This window comes from Bactrocera oleae, chromosome 5 (assembly GCF_042242935.1).
Source record: "Bactrocera oleae isolate idBacOlea1 chromosome 5, idBacOlea1, whole genome shotgun sequence".
Taxonomy (NCBI): Eukaryota; Metazoa; Arthropoda; class Insecta; order Diptera; family Tephritidae; genus Bactrocera; species Bactrocera oleae.
This window is the reverse complement of record NC_091539.1, coordinates 73,187,899-73,204,925: the sequence shown is the minus strand read 5'-3', so window position 1 is coordinate 73,204,925 and position 17,027 is coordinate 73,187,899. Positions and strand designations below refer to the sequence as shown.

Below are 17,027 nucleotides of genomic sequence, written 5' to 3'. Positions count from 1 at the left end.
AATGGTGGTAATTTGCCAAGAATCAATAGAGCCTCTATCGTAAGCAGACAACAAGATCAGTTTTGATATCCGCAAAGCAAGGATGAAAATATTTCAAGGCGACATGGAAAAAGTCGACGACAACAGCCAGTTGCTGAGAGATGTGTGTGACGTAAACGAAAGGCACACCCTATAGGGACGCTCCATCACAAACATCAGTGGCTGAAGGAAAGCGTTGCAGACTCATGGTCCGGATGGGATCACTACAATGCTGTAGTAGCTAAATGAACCAATAGTTCCAAGACTTAAAGGGACTATAAGGTTATCCTATATCCCAAGAAGCTGGAAAAGGAATCAAGGTGGTGTTGCTACCAAAACCAGGCAGAAGAACACTCAAAATGCTATTGGACATACACATCAGATCAATAGTAGCGGACAACTTATCGACTGCACAACATACATACATAAAAGCTCGTTCAACAGAAACTGCCCTACACTAGGTGATAAATGTAATAGAAAAGTCATTACATCCCAAACCGTATATAATGGCTGCCTTTCTTGATATAGAGGTAGCTTTCAACAATATAGAATTAAGCACGATCAATGAGTCATGGGCGACATGGTGTGCAAATACAATTTTATCTTTCCTCACTCGGTGGTACTACAATTTCTCTATCCCACACGGCAAAATACCAAACTGACCTAGAAAATGAATATATAGAAACGTATTAAAAAAGCGTATATGGCATACTACACGTGCAAGAGAATACTCAGAAGGAACTGGAGAAACCCGAATATAGTCATATGGATCATTAAACCAATCGTTATATACAGGGCGCTGGTCTGGTGGCCCGCATTAAAGAACGGATACAACATGAAAAAATTGAATTAAATACAGAGGACAGCCTGTGCAGGGTTTACCGATGCCTTTAAGTCATGCCCGACTGATGCGCTTAAACGAAAAAGCCGATAGCGAAACAGATATGGTCAAAATATGACATTACAGGAACTAAGGACTTATTAAATAGGTCAAGGAAGACCACCATAACGGCGACCATAGCGTTAAAAATGGGAATACCCCACAATAATATTTCTATTTAAGACAGTTGCCACAAGAAAAATTACTTTTATGATGAGATTTGTTATCGCGAAAGAAATAATATTGCTACCAGTCAATCAGAAGCGTGAAATGGCACATTAACATAGTCTGTGCCATGTCACTTTTCATTGCGATACGAATAAAAACAAGATTAATATGGAGACTACTGGAGGGATAGGAAAACCATTTTGAATCATTTGTCTGATATATGCTCTCTGAATATAAATACTACTTCATAAGGTTGTTATTGGTTTTGTCTTGCATACTGAATTTTGACATCTAAATCAATTGAGTTTTTCTTCACAAGTTTAAATTAGTCAGCAGATTAGATCAACTCGCTATGTATAAATATGTATATTGAGAATTAAATATAACATCAATTCAAAAGTTACTCTTTCTACTTCTTTTCAAACGATTGGGGTTTTCGTCATTTTCGAAAGTTTGGTTATTGGTAGTTATAGAAAGAATTTACCTTTCCAATTAAAAATACATTTTTACATCAAATTGGATGGTTCCAAATATGAAAGCATTTTTATTTCTTGCTTATTTACGTAGTATGTGTTGCATTTAAATTTGGTAGATTGCAATAAAGATCTTATAAATAACATTTTATGCTTAGTCTTTAAAGCGGAAACTACATTGTATAAGTGTAGATAGTACATTGCGTTAAAGAATAAAAAAGTACGAAAGTTAAACACAGCAACACACCCTTTCAATACATACATGCATGGTCGAATTCGTTTACAAGAAGTATATACAAGTATAAGTGTATAATAAATCAAATGTATTTATTGTTAAATGAATATTTATGTTGAAATATATATATATTGTCCAAATGTATAAATCTTTCGCATTTACTCTACGCTATGAAATGAAATTTATTAATTTCTTAAAAATGTAAAATATCCTATTGTAAAAAATCGAAAAAGTTTCGGGTAACTCAGTTAATCGATGTTATTACGAATTATTTTACTATTGGCGTTTTTCTAAAATAAAAATATATATATGTTTAGCCTCTCATACAAATGAAAATTAAATTGTAACATAATTTTCAAATCAATTTTGGGATTGACTTGAATGGTGACGACATCTAAAATACCCGAATATTTAAGAAATAAATAAAGTCTATTAAGTATTCGCCCTATGAGCTAACTTGTAGATATATGTATGTACATACACATTTGTGTACGTGTGTCTACTAAAATTATCCTTTTCTTTATTTCAAACTTGTGCATTCATATACATTTTTGGAAAAAAACCAAATAAACATTTGAATGGTTTGGAAAATACTTTTTTCTTCTAAAAATAAAAAAATAATAATAAATGACGACAAAAAACTAAGCTAAATATCCATCAAAAGACGCATTAAACTGAAACTTATGAGAGATTGTGAACGAATTGTTTGTATATTGAATCATCAGACTACGGTATAGTATATGTATGGAAATATTAATAAGCTGTTCGATGGTCTTACATATTCGGCTACAGTATAATGGATTTTGTTTCATTGCAAAATTTTATCTAGTAATAACAGCATATTGGAAAAGTCGGTAGTAAGCAAAGTGAAAAAAGATATCTCCCATTCTACACATCGCCGACCTGGACGACGAAGCCACTTACTGTCACGTAAGGACGATAGTACGACACGTGAAAAGCAATACAGTGTGCATTAATTCAAAAATACTAGAAAAACTATATATATTGTTAATAGCTTAACTAAAAAAATTTTAATTGTGTGTGTGTATAGAAAAGTAATATATTTTTGGCTTAAAACTATTATAAACAATTTAGATGAATAATAACCACGTAACACCGCTTGGACCAACGATATTCTGATGGCTGGAAAGATGTACTCTAATAAAGTAGTTTGTATCATACATGGTATCAAAACAAAAAGTCTTCACATTTAATTTTTTGTATTATAAATCATATGTTAATATATTCGTGTATGTTATTATGTACATATACCTATATGAATGTATGTATTAATATATGTAAAGATGTATATGATTTAATTTTTTTTTTCATTTTTCACGTTTGACTTTTTACATAAGCAGTTTTATTTATTGAATAGTACATACTTGTATATTATAAATTTAGTAGATTTCCAATATATAATTATATAGTATATGTATGTATATAATTCTTCGTACATGTATGTATGTACATTCCAAAAATTTGCAAATATGTTTACGTAAATTTATATTTTAGCTTTTATACTTAGCACTAAGCGGGTTGATAGTTATCATATATACATATACATACATATGATAAATGTTCATCCGTACATATTTTAGTATAGACTTAAACATATGGATCTCACCAAAACAATTTTATATTCATTTGATTTAATTTTTAAATCTTCTGTGTTACAGAGTTGGAGGGAAATTCTGTTATGAAGTTAGACCCCAAACATCTACTTATTTATTGGTGTTTACAATTATTTAATAATTTCATATGCATAAAAAAAGATTAAAAAATTATAATTTGCGTCCAACCTTTTTGTGCTTATTTATGGGTATGTATTATTTAAATGCCTCTCTATTTTCTAGAATCCCGTGACACAATTGTATTCTCGATTCATTATTCTATATGTAAAATAACAATATTCTGATTGGGTCTATTTCAATATAGTACAATTACAATCTACGATTACTGACAAATGATAAGTTGATCCTAATGTACATATTTATATTTGTATATTTAACTTTTGTTTAAAATAACCACATTAATTTGAATTAATGAATCGGACAATGTCTGTATCTCGAGGAAAAGTTAAGAACTAGAGGGGTTGACATTTTCAAAATCTACACTTTTTATTTCTTTCGAGTGCTGAGATTTTTTTGACCCCCTCAGGTTTTCCCTGTTGCAAATGAGTGCATTTTTTTCCACTTTTAGAGTTACACTCTGGATTCTCTCAAATCCAATGGTTAGGTGTAAGTGTGTGCTGTATTTGTGGTTGAGTTCTTACTTTGAAATGTGTTGCCGTTTGCCGCCATCACAATGAAAGTAGTTTTCTTCAGTTAGTTTGGTATAACCATTTAGATTTGTCTTTAAGCGTCTGGTACTGAATTTCATTTATATAAATAAAGGAATGAGACTTGGTGGATTTTAAATGAGAGAACTTTAACTCATATCCATAGTAATTTGGCAAAATACATGAAAAGTGCTATGTATGTATGGATGTACGAGTATGTATATGGACAATGATTAGAATACGAGTATGTAGTATAATTTGTACGCATGTACTTAGTTTTGTAGCGCATAAAAGCAAATATTCCATTATAAAAATAAAGCATTTATTTGTAGTATATTGTATGTAATGTATATATGTATTGTATATAGTAAATACTGTCACCCATTGCTGTTTGGCATTCGATCGTGGGTTTCAAATATGTGAAATTTCGATATGATAATGATGTTTGTAATAATTTGGCTTCGACAGATATCCATGGTTAGTGACCGGTTTAGCCAACCAGAAGAAATTTAAAAAAGCAGAGTAAAACCAGGAGTAAAAGATTATACATCAGTGAGCTATTACATTTCGATATTATAATTATCACAAATTATTAATTATTATCTTCCGAGATAATATTATGAGCTGCCAAACAGAAAGGGCGATATACAAATATGCATATACGAGTATTGTATACACATAAGTGATATATGTATGAATGTAAATGTGTATATGGACAGCATCTATGTCATTTAGTCGCCTTAAATGACTCCGATGTTTCTACCAGTATATCAATTCCATAGCCAGTCCTATGGCTGGCATAAACGAATTTAGATGGCGATCTCCGTTCTGCTTACAAATCAAAATAAAACTCAACGAGCATAGCCTAAAATTGATTAACCTTCAATTCATTGCCCTGCAACTGAACCAGCCTAAAGGCTTCTCGTATTGTGGGCGTCATCAAAAGTTTAAGATTCTCCTCAGCTTCGCCGGGTAATGACCGCAGTAACTCCATAGAAGCTACGACCAATTGAGCTAAAGCAGCTTTCTTGTAATTAGAGTCCTTGAGGATACTTGAAGCACGTTGTTGCTCGATTTCCGGTGATATTGCCTCTGATTCGCACTTCTGCGGCCGGTTTGTATCGAAAGGATTATTGCGGCTTTTCGGTTGGAATTCACTGATCAGTGTCGTCATTGTCACATTTTCTTCTTCGAGTTGAGTACACTTATTGGGTGAAGAAGCCATTGTCTCTGAGTGGCTTGATGTACTTGCGTTTTCACCATTTGTGCTAACTGATATGCGCATTGGTTTCGGGGTCAAAACTTTGTGTTGTGAAACACGCTTATCACTTCCGTCACCTGATCGGAGTTTTCCATTTTCAATATCATGAATTGCTGAATTATTTAAATATAGCTCACAAACAAGGTTCCATGCGTCCTGTAAACAGAACAAATATCGCACAAAATTTTCCTTTTTTTTTACGGTGGTTGTGTTTAGGCGCGAACAAGATTCTAGTATGAATTTCAAGTCCTCTGGGCCCAAATTATATACAACAATATCATTTAAATAAGAATCGACTAAAGCTATATAGTAGATCATCCAAGATGACGTCATTTGTTTGTATAAATTAGCTGCGTACTCAGTATTGGAGACCTTTTGCATAAGGAATTTAAGTCCAGGTCGAGAATCGAATTCTAAAGAACTTGTCAAATACTGTTTAACACAACGCAATAATATCTCTTTGGAACGAAAGTCCAAGTCATAATCGTGACCAGTTGTCGATGTGCCATAATTGTCAAATATGCATGTAGAAACTGCTTGCGGTACACACTTTAACCGGGAAAGTAAAAGCTTCGCAACTAATTGCAGTAGCATTTGATTTGCTAGTAAGCCAACCACTAAGTTTTTAAAAGGTATACGAATAACAAAGTTGTCTAGATTCGAATTGAAACCATTGTTTAAAGGATATAGAAGAAATGAGTAGCTTCGTTCATCGGTGAAATGTTTTTCTAAGTGATTGGACACCTTCGCAGTTGGTTCTCTTTGATTATCAGAGAGGAAAACTTGTTGCGCCAATGAGTAAACCCTAGTTAATTCCTCCACGGTGCTATCGCGTCGAGCTGCCACTTTTACATTAGCACAATCTCCATAGAAACTATTTGACTTCTCATGGAAAGCAAACGACAATTGCCTTAAAGGCGCTATTGTTACCGTACAAGCGCGATGTAAAGCAGAGCTGGCAATCATCCATTGTGACTCATTGAAAAGCATGCCTGTGGATAAGATTATATGCTTCAAGCATGACACTCCAACGCGTGCTACGGATTCCTGCGCCTGTGCAGAACACTCAATTAACACCAATAGTAGTTGTTTAAGGGCCAGCGTAGCCGAGCCAGATATTTTAGTTGGTGAATCTATGACGTTAGCTCCGCTTTCTTCACTCGAAGACGAACTATCATACTGATTGCTTTGATTAATGTTATCATTATCATCAATTCGTTCAGTGATGAATTTTAACTTAGAATATAAAGAATTATCGATGTTAGTAATACTCGAGTTATTAGTTAAATTTATATTCGAAGGCGTGTGTACGATCTGTGTTATTCGTGTCTTCATTATACCCTGTCTGCGGCTACTCTCAGTAACAGACTTCTCGATGAATTCCACGACTAGGTCAGTTGTCATGCAACAACAGTGTTTAAAGTTTTTTTCAATCATTGGCCAAGGAGCACCGGTTTTATTTATGTAACGTAGCCAGTCCTGAATCATTGGTATTAATAAATGGTTAATGCAGTAAAATCCGAAATCGATACCAGGGCAACATAGTAAGTTTTTAAATAGTTTAAATATTGTTTGAAGTATTGGGGCTTGATGTGAATAAGGGCAAACAATTAGTGAATTGGTAAGACCATCTAATAGAAGAAACCAAACTTTCAATACTCCTGATGGCTTATCCATTTCGTCGATTTTTGTGATGGCATCTTTGTCGATGTGTAACGACCGATACGATATCATGTGTTGTTCATTTTTCGTTTGTAAATAATCATTGCCGAAATATGTAAAATTCTCCATTGAATTAGGGATATTTGCATCGATGATGTGGGTATAGGAAATGCCTTTAATTTTATAAGTTGAATGGAAGTTGGGACACTTCGGCATGTTGAACATAAAACCTAAAATGGATGAACAACGCTCAAGGAAACGAAGAGTTTCATGTAGGAACTCCGTAGGCCGAAAGCTATTTTCATCTTCACCGCACGTATTATTATTTGCTCCTCCACTACCTGATATCTCCAGATAAGATAATAAGCATAGAATACAATCCAATCCAGCATTGGCGAATACTAAAGTGTTATCGGAGTCAAGAAAGACTCTGAATATATCGATGATGTTGCTCATATTTAGCATGCGGCTACGAGCATTGCGTAACGTTCCGAATAGTGGTCGCCATCCCGACCGGATTTCCGTCCTGTGCGCTTCGACAACTTCATACAAACATGCGACAATTTGATCCTGAAAATTATGAAAGCAGATTATTTTTGTTAATAATAAATATATACTTACGTTGCATATATATAATTATATAAAATTATTAAAATAGTCAACAGTGCCTTTGATCAAAATTTTTGCAATATAATTACAACGCCTACGTCTTACGAAGACCTCCCCGTTCAACTGAGTTGGTGTACAACTAGAAAACTAACTAAACTATTGGCTTGACGATTCCCCTCAAAAGTACAAACTTCGCCAATAATACCCAAACAGTATTTTTTTTTCTGGATGTAAGAGAGCCTGGCGTGCTTCGTCAACATTGTTCGCATTCCTAATACCGCGATTTTTATCCTATTCAATAAAAATTAGAATCATCACTAAAGTATTGATGAAAGTCTGTATTGCAGATGAGTAGAATCGGACCATTTACACGCCCATAAAATGCCGTTAATCGATACCAATACATTAACTTGAGTCTCTTTGCATAATATCGAATGAGGACTGGTTTGAAGGCGATATTGTAGACGATTTTTTTGAACACACCTCACAAATGAATAAAATATCAGATATAATTGTAATCCATTCACGATTTCGTCAAATGATGAATGTTAAGTAGTATGCAACATTTAGCCAGTACCCGAAATTATAGTCTTGGCTTTGATCCCTACCAATTCTGAGAGTTTCAAATGTTCTATTACACCCGAACTTCAATTATATACATACATACATACATTGTACAAGTATATAAGACTTAGGTTTCACGTTTTCTCCAGGGTTTTCTCCTAAATGGAAATGTAGGATAGTTTATATCTCAATTATTTTAAAAGTATTGATAAAAATATAATATAATAAATATATTTTTAAACATAAACATGTATTCAAAATTCAGAAAATAAAAAAATTAAATTAAATTTTCAGTAAAACGCAAAATGGAAATTTCTATTTTTTTTTCAATGACAAAGATTTGTATGAATCATTTTCAAAATTAAACCTCAAATACAATCCCTTGGATTCTAATACCGTATTTTAATAGATTGTATCGTTTATTCTATACATTGTATTGAATAGTTTATTATATACATAAGTAGAAGTATTTAATGTATATCATAGCCACAGCATCACATGACATGATAGATTACACATATTAATTGTTGCTAATAAACAAGACGGTCTTTTTTCTTGGACGCACTATGTGGAACCGGTAATACTTGGGATTCTTATAACGGAAATAACGTTATCGTCTTCATTTGTATATAATATTTTCATGTATTAAGGACCATGCGCGGCTTATGAGCCTAACCAATATATTAAATACATAAGAAAATAGGTTATTTTAGGGCCCCCTGATCCATCAATTTATATAAATATTTATTTTTTGAAATAATTAGTTTAATTTTACCATACGTATATTTTTTGTTGATGTTACATGTGATCGAGTACATATGTATATGATAACTCGGTTAAATCATCCTGAAGAAACATTGATGCTGACTTCAAAAATTAAATAGACCGCAGAGAAGCATAATTTTAAATTATAACATTACAAGCAAATATTCTTATAAAATATAGAAATTCAAAATGGGAACAATTGTAGTGAATTGTTGATAAAAAAATTGCAAAAAAATATTACAAAGCACTGGGCTCCCCTGAGAATTCCGGGCCCCGATGTCCCCGTCTCTCTACCGTACTCTCTATATCATAACCATAGCAACACGCGGCCGGGTATTCTAGTATTTCCATAACTTTCGAGTGTATACAAGTATTTGAGTAATATTGCATAGCTACTGACTTATGCCTTTCTGAAGTTGTATAAATGTACATACCTGCACATCAACATCGCATGTGTCCATACTTAAAAGATTTTCAAACGGTTTCAGCAGTGCTTCGTTGAAGTGAAAATGGGGTAACTCAGATTGTTCCACAAGAAGTGCTGTAATTATGTCATGGATATATTCAATGGCTCTTTTTGATATCGCACGATCTCGATGACAGGAAGCCTAAAATATAATAGATAAAAGTGAATAATCACTTGCTACAGATGTAATTAAATATATTTATTGAGATACCCACATCCATTAGATGAGGCCCAGTGATGGCCCATACTTTTAGTATATGTAAAAGCGGCCTAGAACTTTTAAATACCCTCAGTGTAACATCTCCGATTCGATGTAATAATAACGAAATTGGTAGGCTTTCGATTTTCTTCCAACCTTTGCTCGGCCACCAAATTCTGCTGCCTTTGCGAGTAGTAGTATTCTTATAAAGCTGTTCCCTCGATGCCTTACATAGATTTTTTAAAAACTGACATAGTGAAGGAAGGCTTAAGCGCTCAGCAGCATCTGAGAACAAATTTTCAGCCTGGTGTGACAGAGCGCAAAGAACTTTTGAGGTGTCGCTTTGACTTAATAGCACCGTTTCATTTGTGCCCGAATATACTTTTAATATAGATGTAATATTAGTATTGGGACTTTGTAGAGGTGCCTGAAGAAAGCTGTAAACATCCACGCTATAAAAGAAACAAATTTGTTTTTAAATAATCGAAATATATCCAATTTTACCGATTTAAAAAATATTGATTTAAGTACTTTATTTTCTTTTGGGAAAATTGTGGAATTTGGAAAAAGTGATAAACTACTTGAAAAATTTATATTTTCATACACATTTCTCTGACTTAATTACAACCTATTAGATTTTAGCAAGTGAGTAGATTTTAGTAGAAATGGGCTGTAAAGTCTTTAGCAACTTTCACAATAAAAGTATATATCTTTGGCGCGGAGAAGTAACTTTAACTAGAATACTCTCAAAGTTCAATGACAGTTCATCCGATACCGATACCTGACGCTACCTGTGGTATTTTTGTTTACAGCGTATTTTAGTTTTACGCGTTTTGGTTAAATAACGTTTCCTGATAGGGATAAAAGTGTTGACACAAAGCAACGGATAAGTATTACCGCAAATCTGTCTAGCATATTCAGCGGTTAAGTACTAATAATAAATTTTCTTCTACCTCGAACATGGTAGAACAATCACTAAACAGTATTAATGTACGTTATTCTTCGATTTTGCGCCAAAGCCTTTTCAGGCCATGTGGTAGACACTTAATATACATAGTATACGAATAAATGTATGTGACTGGTTGTAAGTTAAATATGATGTAATACACTAGGAGTACACTAATTACCACGTTTCATCATCATCAATGGGTAGTGAAGATAAATTAAGTTTATCATTTTGAACTGTATTGCTTAGTTTTTCACCGGTCTCCAAGTCACGTCGTCCTGTGCCTGGTGAAGTGCCAATCGATGAATTTTGCAAACTGAAAATTTCGTGTTCCAATTGGCTGACATGACGACACACAGCGAATACGGATTGCCAACAATCAGGACTATAAGAGCCTAAATTCAAGCCTCCATTTAATACTACATCCATAGACATTGCTTGGCTAGCAGAAATTCTTGGCCCATTTGTTTGACAAACATTTGATGCCAGAAGACTTAAAATTTTTCCAGCCAAATGCTGCAAATTCAAACTGTTGCTTAAAGTGGCGGCCTGAAATTCAAAGGAAATAAAATAAGTTACTTAATGAATGAAATAACTTCGAAAACTATTGGATAACTTACAGAATGTAAACCATCCAGACACATAGCGTATAAAGCTTCACCATTAGTTTTATTTGTCTTTGCTTTGACTCGAAGCGTGCGTTTTGACAAGGCCACCAATTTATTCGAATTAGTGCAAGATAAATCGCCTAAGCCCGAGCTCAGAACTATAACCATTGAATCCCAGCAACAAGTCAATAAGCGTCTACAAAGCTTCTTTGCGGCCTCTCGACGTTTACTATCCAGCTCATCTGTATGTTTCACATTCGCAATTTGTAATCGTTGCCATTCGGAGAGCATCTGAGTTGGTCCCAATCCTCCAGCATCACACAACATATCCACAAGGGCACTTCGCGAATAGGTGCCTTCCAATTCCTCCCTGCTCATTGCTTCCAATGCATTTGAAACTAATACGGTTTGATATAATTCACAAAGCCAAGGAGATGAGAGGTACACCAAGACTCCAGTATTCTGGACAGATGTGACAAATTGTTGTTCGGACATGGGGATTAGTATCTCCTTCTGTGGGTCATCATAGTATCTAACCTTTGTTAATTGCAAGCTGAGTAGTAATGACGAATAAATAGCTAAGTAAATGCCATCAGCATTTATGGCTGTAAGGTGACAATCAAAATCAGAAAAATTCATGGTATTCTCTTGGCAGACAACTGAAGCGAATTCTTGCATGGCCTCGTCCACCTCAATGCAAGAACGTAGACGTAACAATTTCGGCACTAAATCTGTACGCAAAGCTTTTGCAAATTCTTTGGCATGTTGTCGATCATTATCAATATCGGTTCGCACAGGAATAACCGGGGCTTCCAGATGAGTGTAGGGCCATCGGTTCTCCACACGTGAAGTTTCATCACTTGAAGTCGATTGTTCTTCCTCTTCTGGTCCTTCTGTATCGCCAGAACCATTTGAGGCAGCATCTTGTTCTGGATGATCGCCATCACTATCAGAGCCAGAGGATGTCTCAAACACGTTTTGCCGAAATTCAACAATAGCATCGCGATAAGGAGCTGGTAGACGCGCCATTGATTGATAAGTCAAAGGACCAGTGTAATCGGCATCCTTCAATGTTTCATGACGACTATTGACAGCACTAACAATCTACCGATTTGAACAAAGTTATGTATATGCATATCACACGCATTATCATATCTTACCTGATCACTAATCATTGATTCAGTTACTTCTCCGCTGCAAAGAATTTGCAAACTATCTAGCAGTGCGACCATACATTCCACGCTTGCATGAAGTCCGGTCTCCATTCCCGAATTTGTACTTACACCAAATGCGCATTCTTCCATTGCATCGACCATACTACGATGTTTAGAAATTGTGAACGGCATACTAAAGAAATATGTTGCATAAATTTATGAAGGGTACTCACAGGCGAAATAACGCCATTTCATCACTGCATCCTTGACCTGTACTTTTGTCGACATAAAGTATAACCGCTAAATCTATCAATCGATCCGGAGTTTTCAATATTTCGCGAACACACTTTAGTGGTTCAGTGCGATTTTGAGGCGCTGGCAACAGAAGCATACGATGAAAGAGGGCCTCCAGCATAGGCCGAAGGGATCCATATGCTCCGGCAATACGCAATAGCTGTATCGCCGTCAAATATACGCACCGAGCCTGCGGACCATCTAAGCCAGGACCAGTAAAAAAGCCACGAGCTTCATTTTCAATCAGATTCAATGCATCCCTGATGAGTTTACATACAAATACATTTATTACATCAAAGTGATATATAATATACCGTACTTAAACTTAAATACCAAATATTAAAATAGTCAAACCAGTTAAGAAATTTGTTACTTTATAACTAAGTATTTCTATCTGAAATGTAACTAGAAAGGAAAACATCAAATTTATACAAATCATAGAACGATTTTTAGTAAGTTATTCTTTTATATCAGGAATTTTCACTTTAATCCTACTAATTTTTACTTATTTTGAACTTGTTTTTGAACGAAATCTGAGAGTTATCGCCTAACTAGTTGGACTTACAGTTCTTATAGTTGGATAGTAGTTTATAAACAGTTTATTTGACTACAGGGTATTTACAAATTTAAATATGTATCGTATCGTATATAGGTATAAACGTATGTAAATATTTAACTCACTTATACGTAAATTTTTTATCCAAATTAACGCGACCTGGCGAACCCAACGCTGCGGCCAATGTTGGGCAAAATTTCTGCCATAAGAATGATGTAAAGTGTGGATTCGCGTGAACGTTTCGCGGCAATGCTGATGTCAATGTAAGAATGCATTCCGTTAAATATAACGAGCAGTTATTATCTGCCTTTTTGTTCGGTGAGCCATTCGCATTTGGCTCTACCAAGCGACTACATAACCACTGCATTACCGGAATCACTTCATTATACACTGCTGATGCTTGCGTCTGAGTCATTAGACCAGGTGGAGCAGTCTTCTTCACCTCTTCGGCCTCTTCCATGAGAAAGGCACAAAATGTGCGCAGGCATTGTGATGCTGCTGCTAGGGAGGCTGCTTTTGTGGCACGCGAGCCTAACTCCCAACATTCGCCGCAACGTGAAAGTGTTTCAATTAAAAGGCGACCATTTAATGTGCACGCAGGAGAGCAAGCCATAGCTAAAAAGAGTCGCAACACATTGATCACGGTATCTTCGTTGCTGGTCGTGGGCAAAATACCACTTGTGGCGCGCAACAACTGGGCGGGCAACCACACCGAGTCATCTTCTGGTTCTAAACCAATGTAAAAGCGTTCGTCTTTGATAATGCGCTAAAAGTAAGACATTGAAGAGCTTTATAAACCAAAAAAATTTAAATAAACTTCAGCCGTCATTTTAATATAGCTCTTAATGAAATACAACTGCGTGCAAATGCATATACCCGGGTTTAGAAACTAATAATTATTATTTTAATGATATTTGCAACAAAGAACAGTCTCTCGTAGTTTTAGTTAAGTTTCTCAAAACTCATTATCAAACACATATGTAAGTATATAGTACACATCTATTCATACAAATGTACATTCATATGTATGCATTTAGTAAAGATCTAAATGAGTTGCAGTTTAAAGGCGGTTGGTTGCAAACTATTGCTTTTATAAATATGTATATTTTGGGTGTTTAAATGAATGTATGTACATAGTGTGTAGGTATGATTACTTACATGCAATCCATTGAGTCCCATTGTAACAAACTTCGGACGCTTTGTATCTAGAGCCATTTGTAACGCAGTGAAGCATACCGACCGGAGTTCATGAGCTGGATCCCGATGGATTCCGTGCTGGCGATATAATTTATCTAATTAAAAAAATGTAAAGCATTTTGCATTTTAAACTAAAATAGAACAAATGAGATAATTATTTGCAGGCGCCTTGGTACCTACCATATGCAATTTGCGCAGTTTGCCGCAATGCATTATGCTTTGTCCCTGTGGACTCCTTTATTATAAGCAAAAATAAATCCTCCATTTGTAAATCACTTCTCTTGCGTTGATAATGCTCTTGAAACGAAATAAACTTCCTGTTGCTTAAATTGTGCACTTGTTACTGCTCTTTGCACTCCTTATTGTTGTAGTAACTATATTCCTATATACTTATACGTACGACGTCAGTGTTTACGACTATGCTGAGAAAAACGATGACTTTGAGGACGATGTAAGTACTATTCGTATTGCATGTGTATTGGGACTATTAATGTAGTTTTGGATTGATGTTTGCCATTCAACATAAGCTTTCTTCTTTGTATCCTGTACATATGGATATGTATTCACATACATAAGTAATTATGTATGAAAAAATGTATGTATGTAAAATCAATAATATAACCGAAGATTTGGATACATTTTCAAGGATAACTTACAGCAGAATCATAGCAGAAATGTTTTTGCTATTATCGCTTTAAGTTCAACAATTTATCTGACATTACGTCTTGTTATTTCCGAAATTCACGTACATATATATGTATGTACATACATATATAGAACTCGTTTATATACTTATGTGCGTACATTCAAATATTTACGATTTAATAAACAATAATGCAAACTGCAATTCGTTAATTTATATACATATGTACATATGCTCTTATACATATGTATGTGTACATACATATTACTCATACAAATATTGATTTTTTTAAAATTAATTTACCACTTATTTGTCTGTTTTAATATATATTTGCAAATAAAGCATATGCATATATTCGTATGTTCATATTAATATTCAATACCAACCACGTCACTCACTTGTTATTATCCCCTCATTTTAAAAAGATGGCAAAGTATTCACTTTATTTTACTTTTATTTTATTTTTGTGTTATTTTTTCAAATATTCGATGTTTATTTGTGTATGGAAATAACTGAAATTCCAACAGGCGTCGGAAGTTTTCAAGATATTACCCTCATTTTTTTACTACCCTGACCTCTACTGAGTGCGAAACTAACTTATCAACTTTAAACGTTGTCTCTAATGGCAATCTCAAGTAAAACTGACGGTCACTGCAAGCCAATGATGTTAGTCACTCAATATTTTCCTTAACAGCCATTTAAAAACAAAATGTTGGTCAATGCGCAGGTCCGGGCATCAGCTCCATTCTTAATATTTACTTTCTAGTTCATTTAGTTTTCCATATTTGGCCGGTAAAAATCGATAATGTCTGTTGCGGCTACATCAAGAGTTTCATTTCCATATAAATTTCCATATTGTCAACTATTTATACGTAAGTACACAAGTTCATATGTACATATATGTATATAAAGGGTGTATACAGTATTGAAATATTTACTTTTGGTTTTATAAGCGTGTTAAATATTCTGAAGCTTCCTTTCAAATTTACCCGAAGGATGCAGAGTCGGTACCAGCGTATACAATTTATACTTCTTTCATATATAAATACATACGTATACCTAAAAGTTTACAAGGCTCTTCAGAATCATAACAGGTGGTTTCATTTACTATTTGTATGTATTCTGTTACATTTTTTTGGTTTTGTTTTACTTTATTTCTCCTGAGATATTTTATGTATCAGATTTCCAAGTAGATATTAAAGTAAACTATTTATTATTTTTTTTATTCACATGGTACGACAAATTAGACCTTGATCAACTAGTCTAACGTGGTCATTTCTTATTCGAGTTATCAACTTCATAGCAAATATAGTTCAATTTTATTGAGATGTTTCGCAAACTTACCATTATAACTTGAATGCTATATATAAAGTCAACAAAAAACATTTAAGTTTACCTTACCCTTACCACTAGATATGCGTTTTGCTGGTGTATTCCCCTTATGACCAATAGATCTCCAAAATATATAAAATAGCTGAAATATTTATTTAATACAAATTGCGAGTGTTTATAATGTTCGACTACGCCTGACTCTCATGTTAATTATTGTAGTTGAAAGTTCATATAATGCATACTCATCTTGATTGGTTAGAAAGCCAACTTTTATGCAAATCTGATGAGCAGTGAACATTTTCTCCAAGCTGCCAATATACTTATGTTGAAGGCTAAAAATCGGAATAAAAAATTTTAATGAGGCCGAGGATAATGATGAATAAGATATTGATTATGAAGATGGAAAATACGACGTTGAAAAATAAGTTTCATAAAAAACATATAATTCAATATATATGTAAATAAACTTTTTCGTAATTTTTTTACGCACATCATCAGAAAGGGCGTTTCGTTACTTTCTGGCCCACACCAATGTTTTATTAATCGGGCTAGTATTTTTCAAAATAAAAAGTTGTTATTTTTTCGGAGTTCCAACTTTGATTTCTTGTAACATCTCTTATATACATACTTATACACTTGACGGAATAATATTATACATCATTGAAATAAGAGAAAAAGGTAAACTACGTCTATATTTTTACTTTTTTTTTTACAAA

At 34.1% G+C, this 17,027-nt stretch overlaps 1 protein-coding gene across 1 annotated transcript; it reads right to left on the bottom strand.

Moving 5' to 3' along the window:
- Positions 1–1,569: 1,569 nt before the first annotated feature.
- LOC106614655 (brefeldin A-inhibited guanine nucleotide-exchange protein 3) lies at positions 1,570–16,041 on the bottom strand. The gene is made up of 11 exons (XM_036365255.2): positions 15,378–16,041; positions 14,517–14,879; positions 14,298–14,431; positions 13,265–13,905; positions 12,523–12,843; positions 12,296–12,452; positions 11,148–12,239; positions 10,709–11,076; positions 9,598–10,033; positions 9,351–9,524; positions 1,570–7,548 (listed from the first exon to the last, which is right to left on the bottom strand). The coding sequence occupies exons 2-11, from the start codon at positions 14,599–14,601 to the stop codon at positions 4,921–4,923; spliced, it is 6,036 nt and encodes a 2,011-aa protein (XP_036221148.2). The 5' UTR covers positions 14,602–14,879; positions 15,378–16,041; the 3' UTR covers positions 1,570–4,920.
- Positions 16,042–17,027: the final 986 nt, after the last annotated feature.

Bases quoted from the DNA above. Each gene is read 5' to 3' on its own strand.
- LOC106614655 (XM_036365255.2), bottom strand. From the start codon at position 14,601: ATGGAGGATTTATTTTTGCTTATAATAAAGGAGTCCACAGGGACAAAG. The intron at 14,432-14,516 runs GTAGGTACCAAG...TTTTTTAATTAG, and splicing joins AACTGCGCAAATTGCATATG to ATAAATTATATCGCCAGCAC. The intron at 12,453-12,522 runs GTGAGTACCCTT...TAAACATCGTAG, and splicing joins GAAATGGCGTTATTTCGCCT to TATGGTCGATGCAATGGAAG.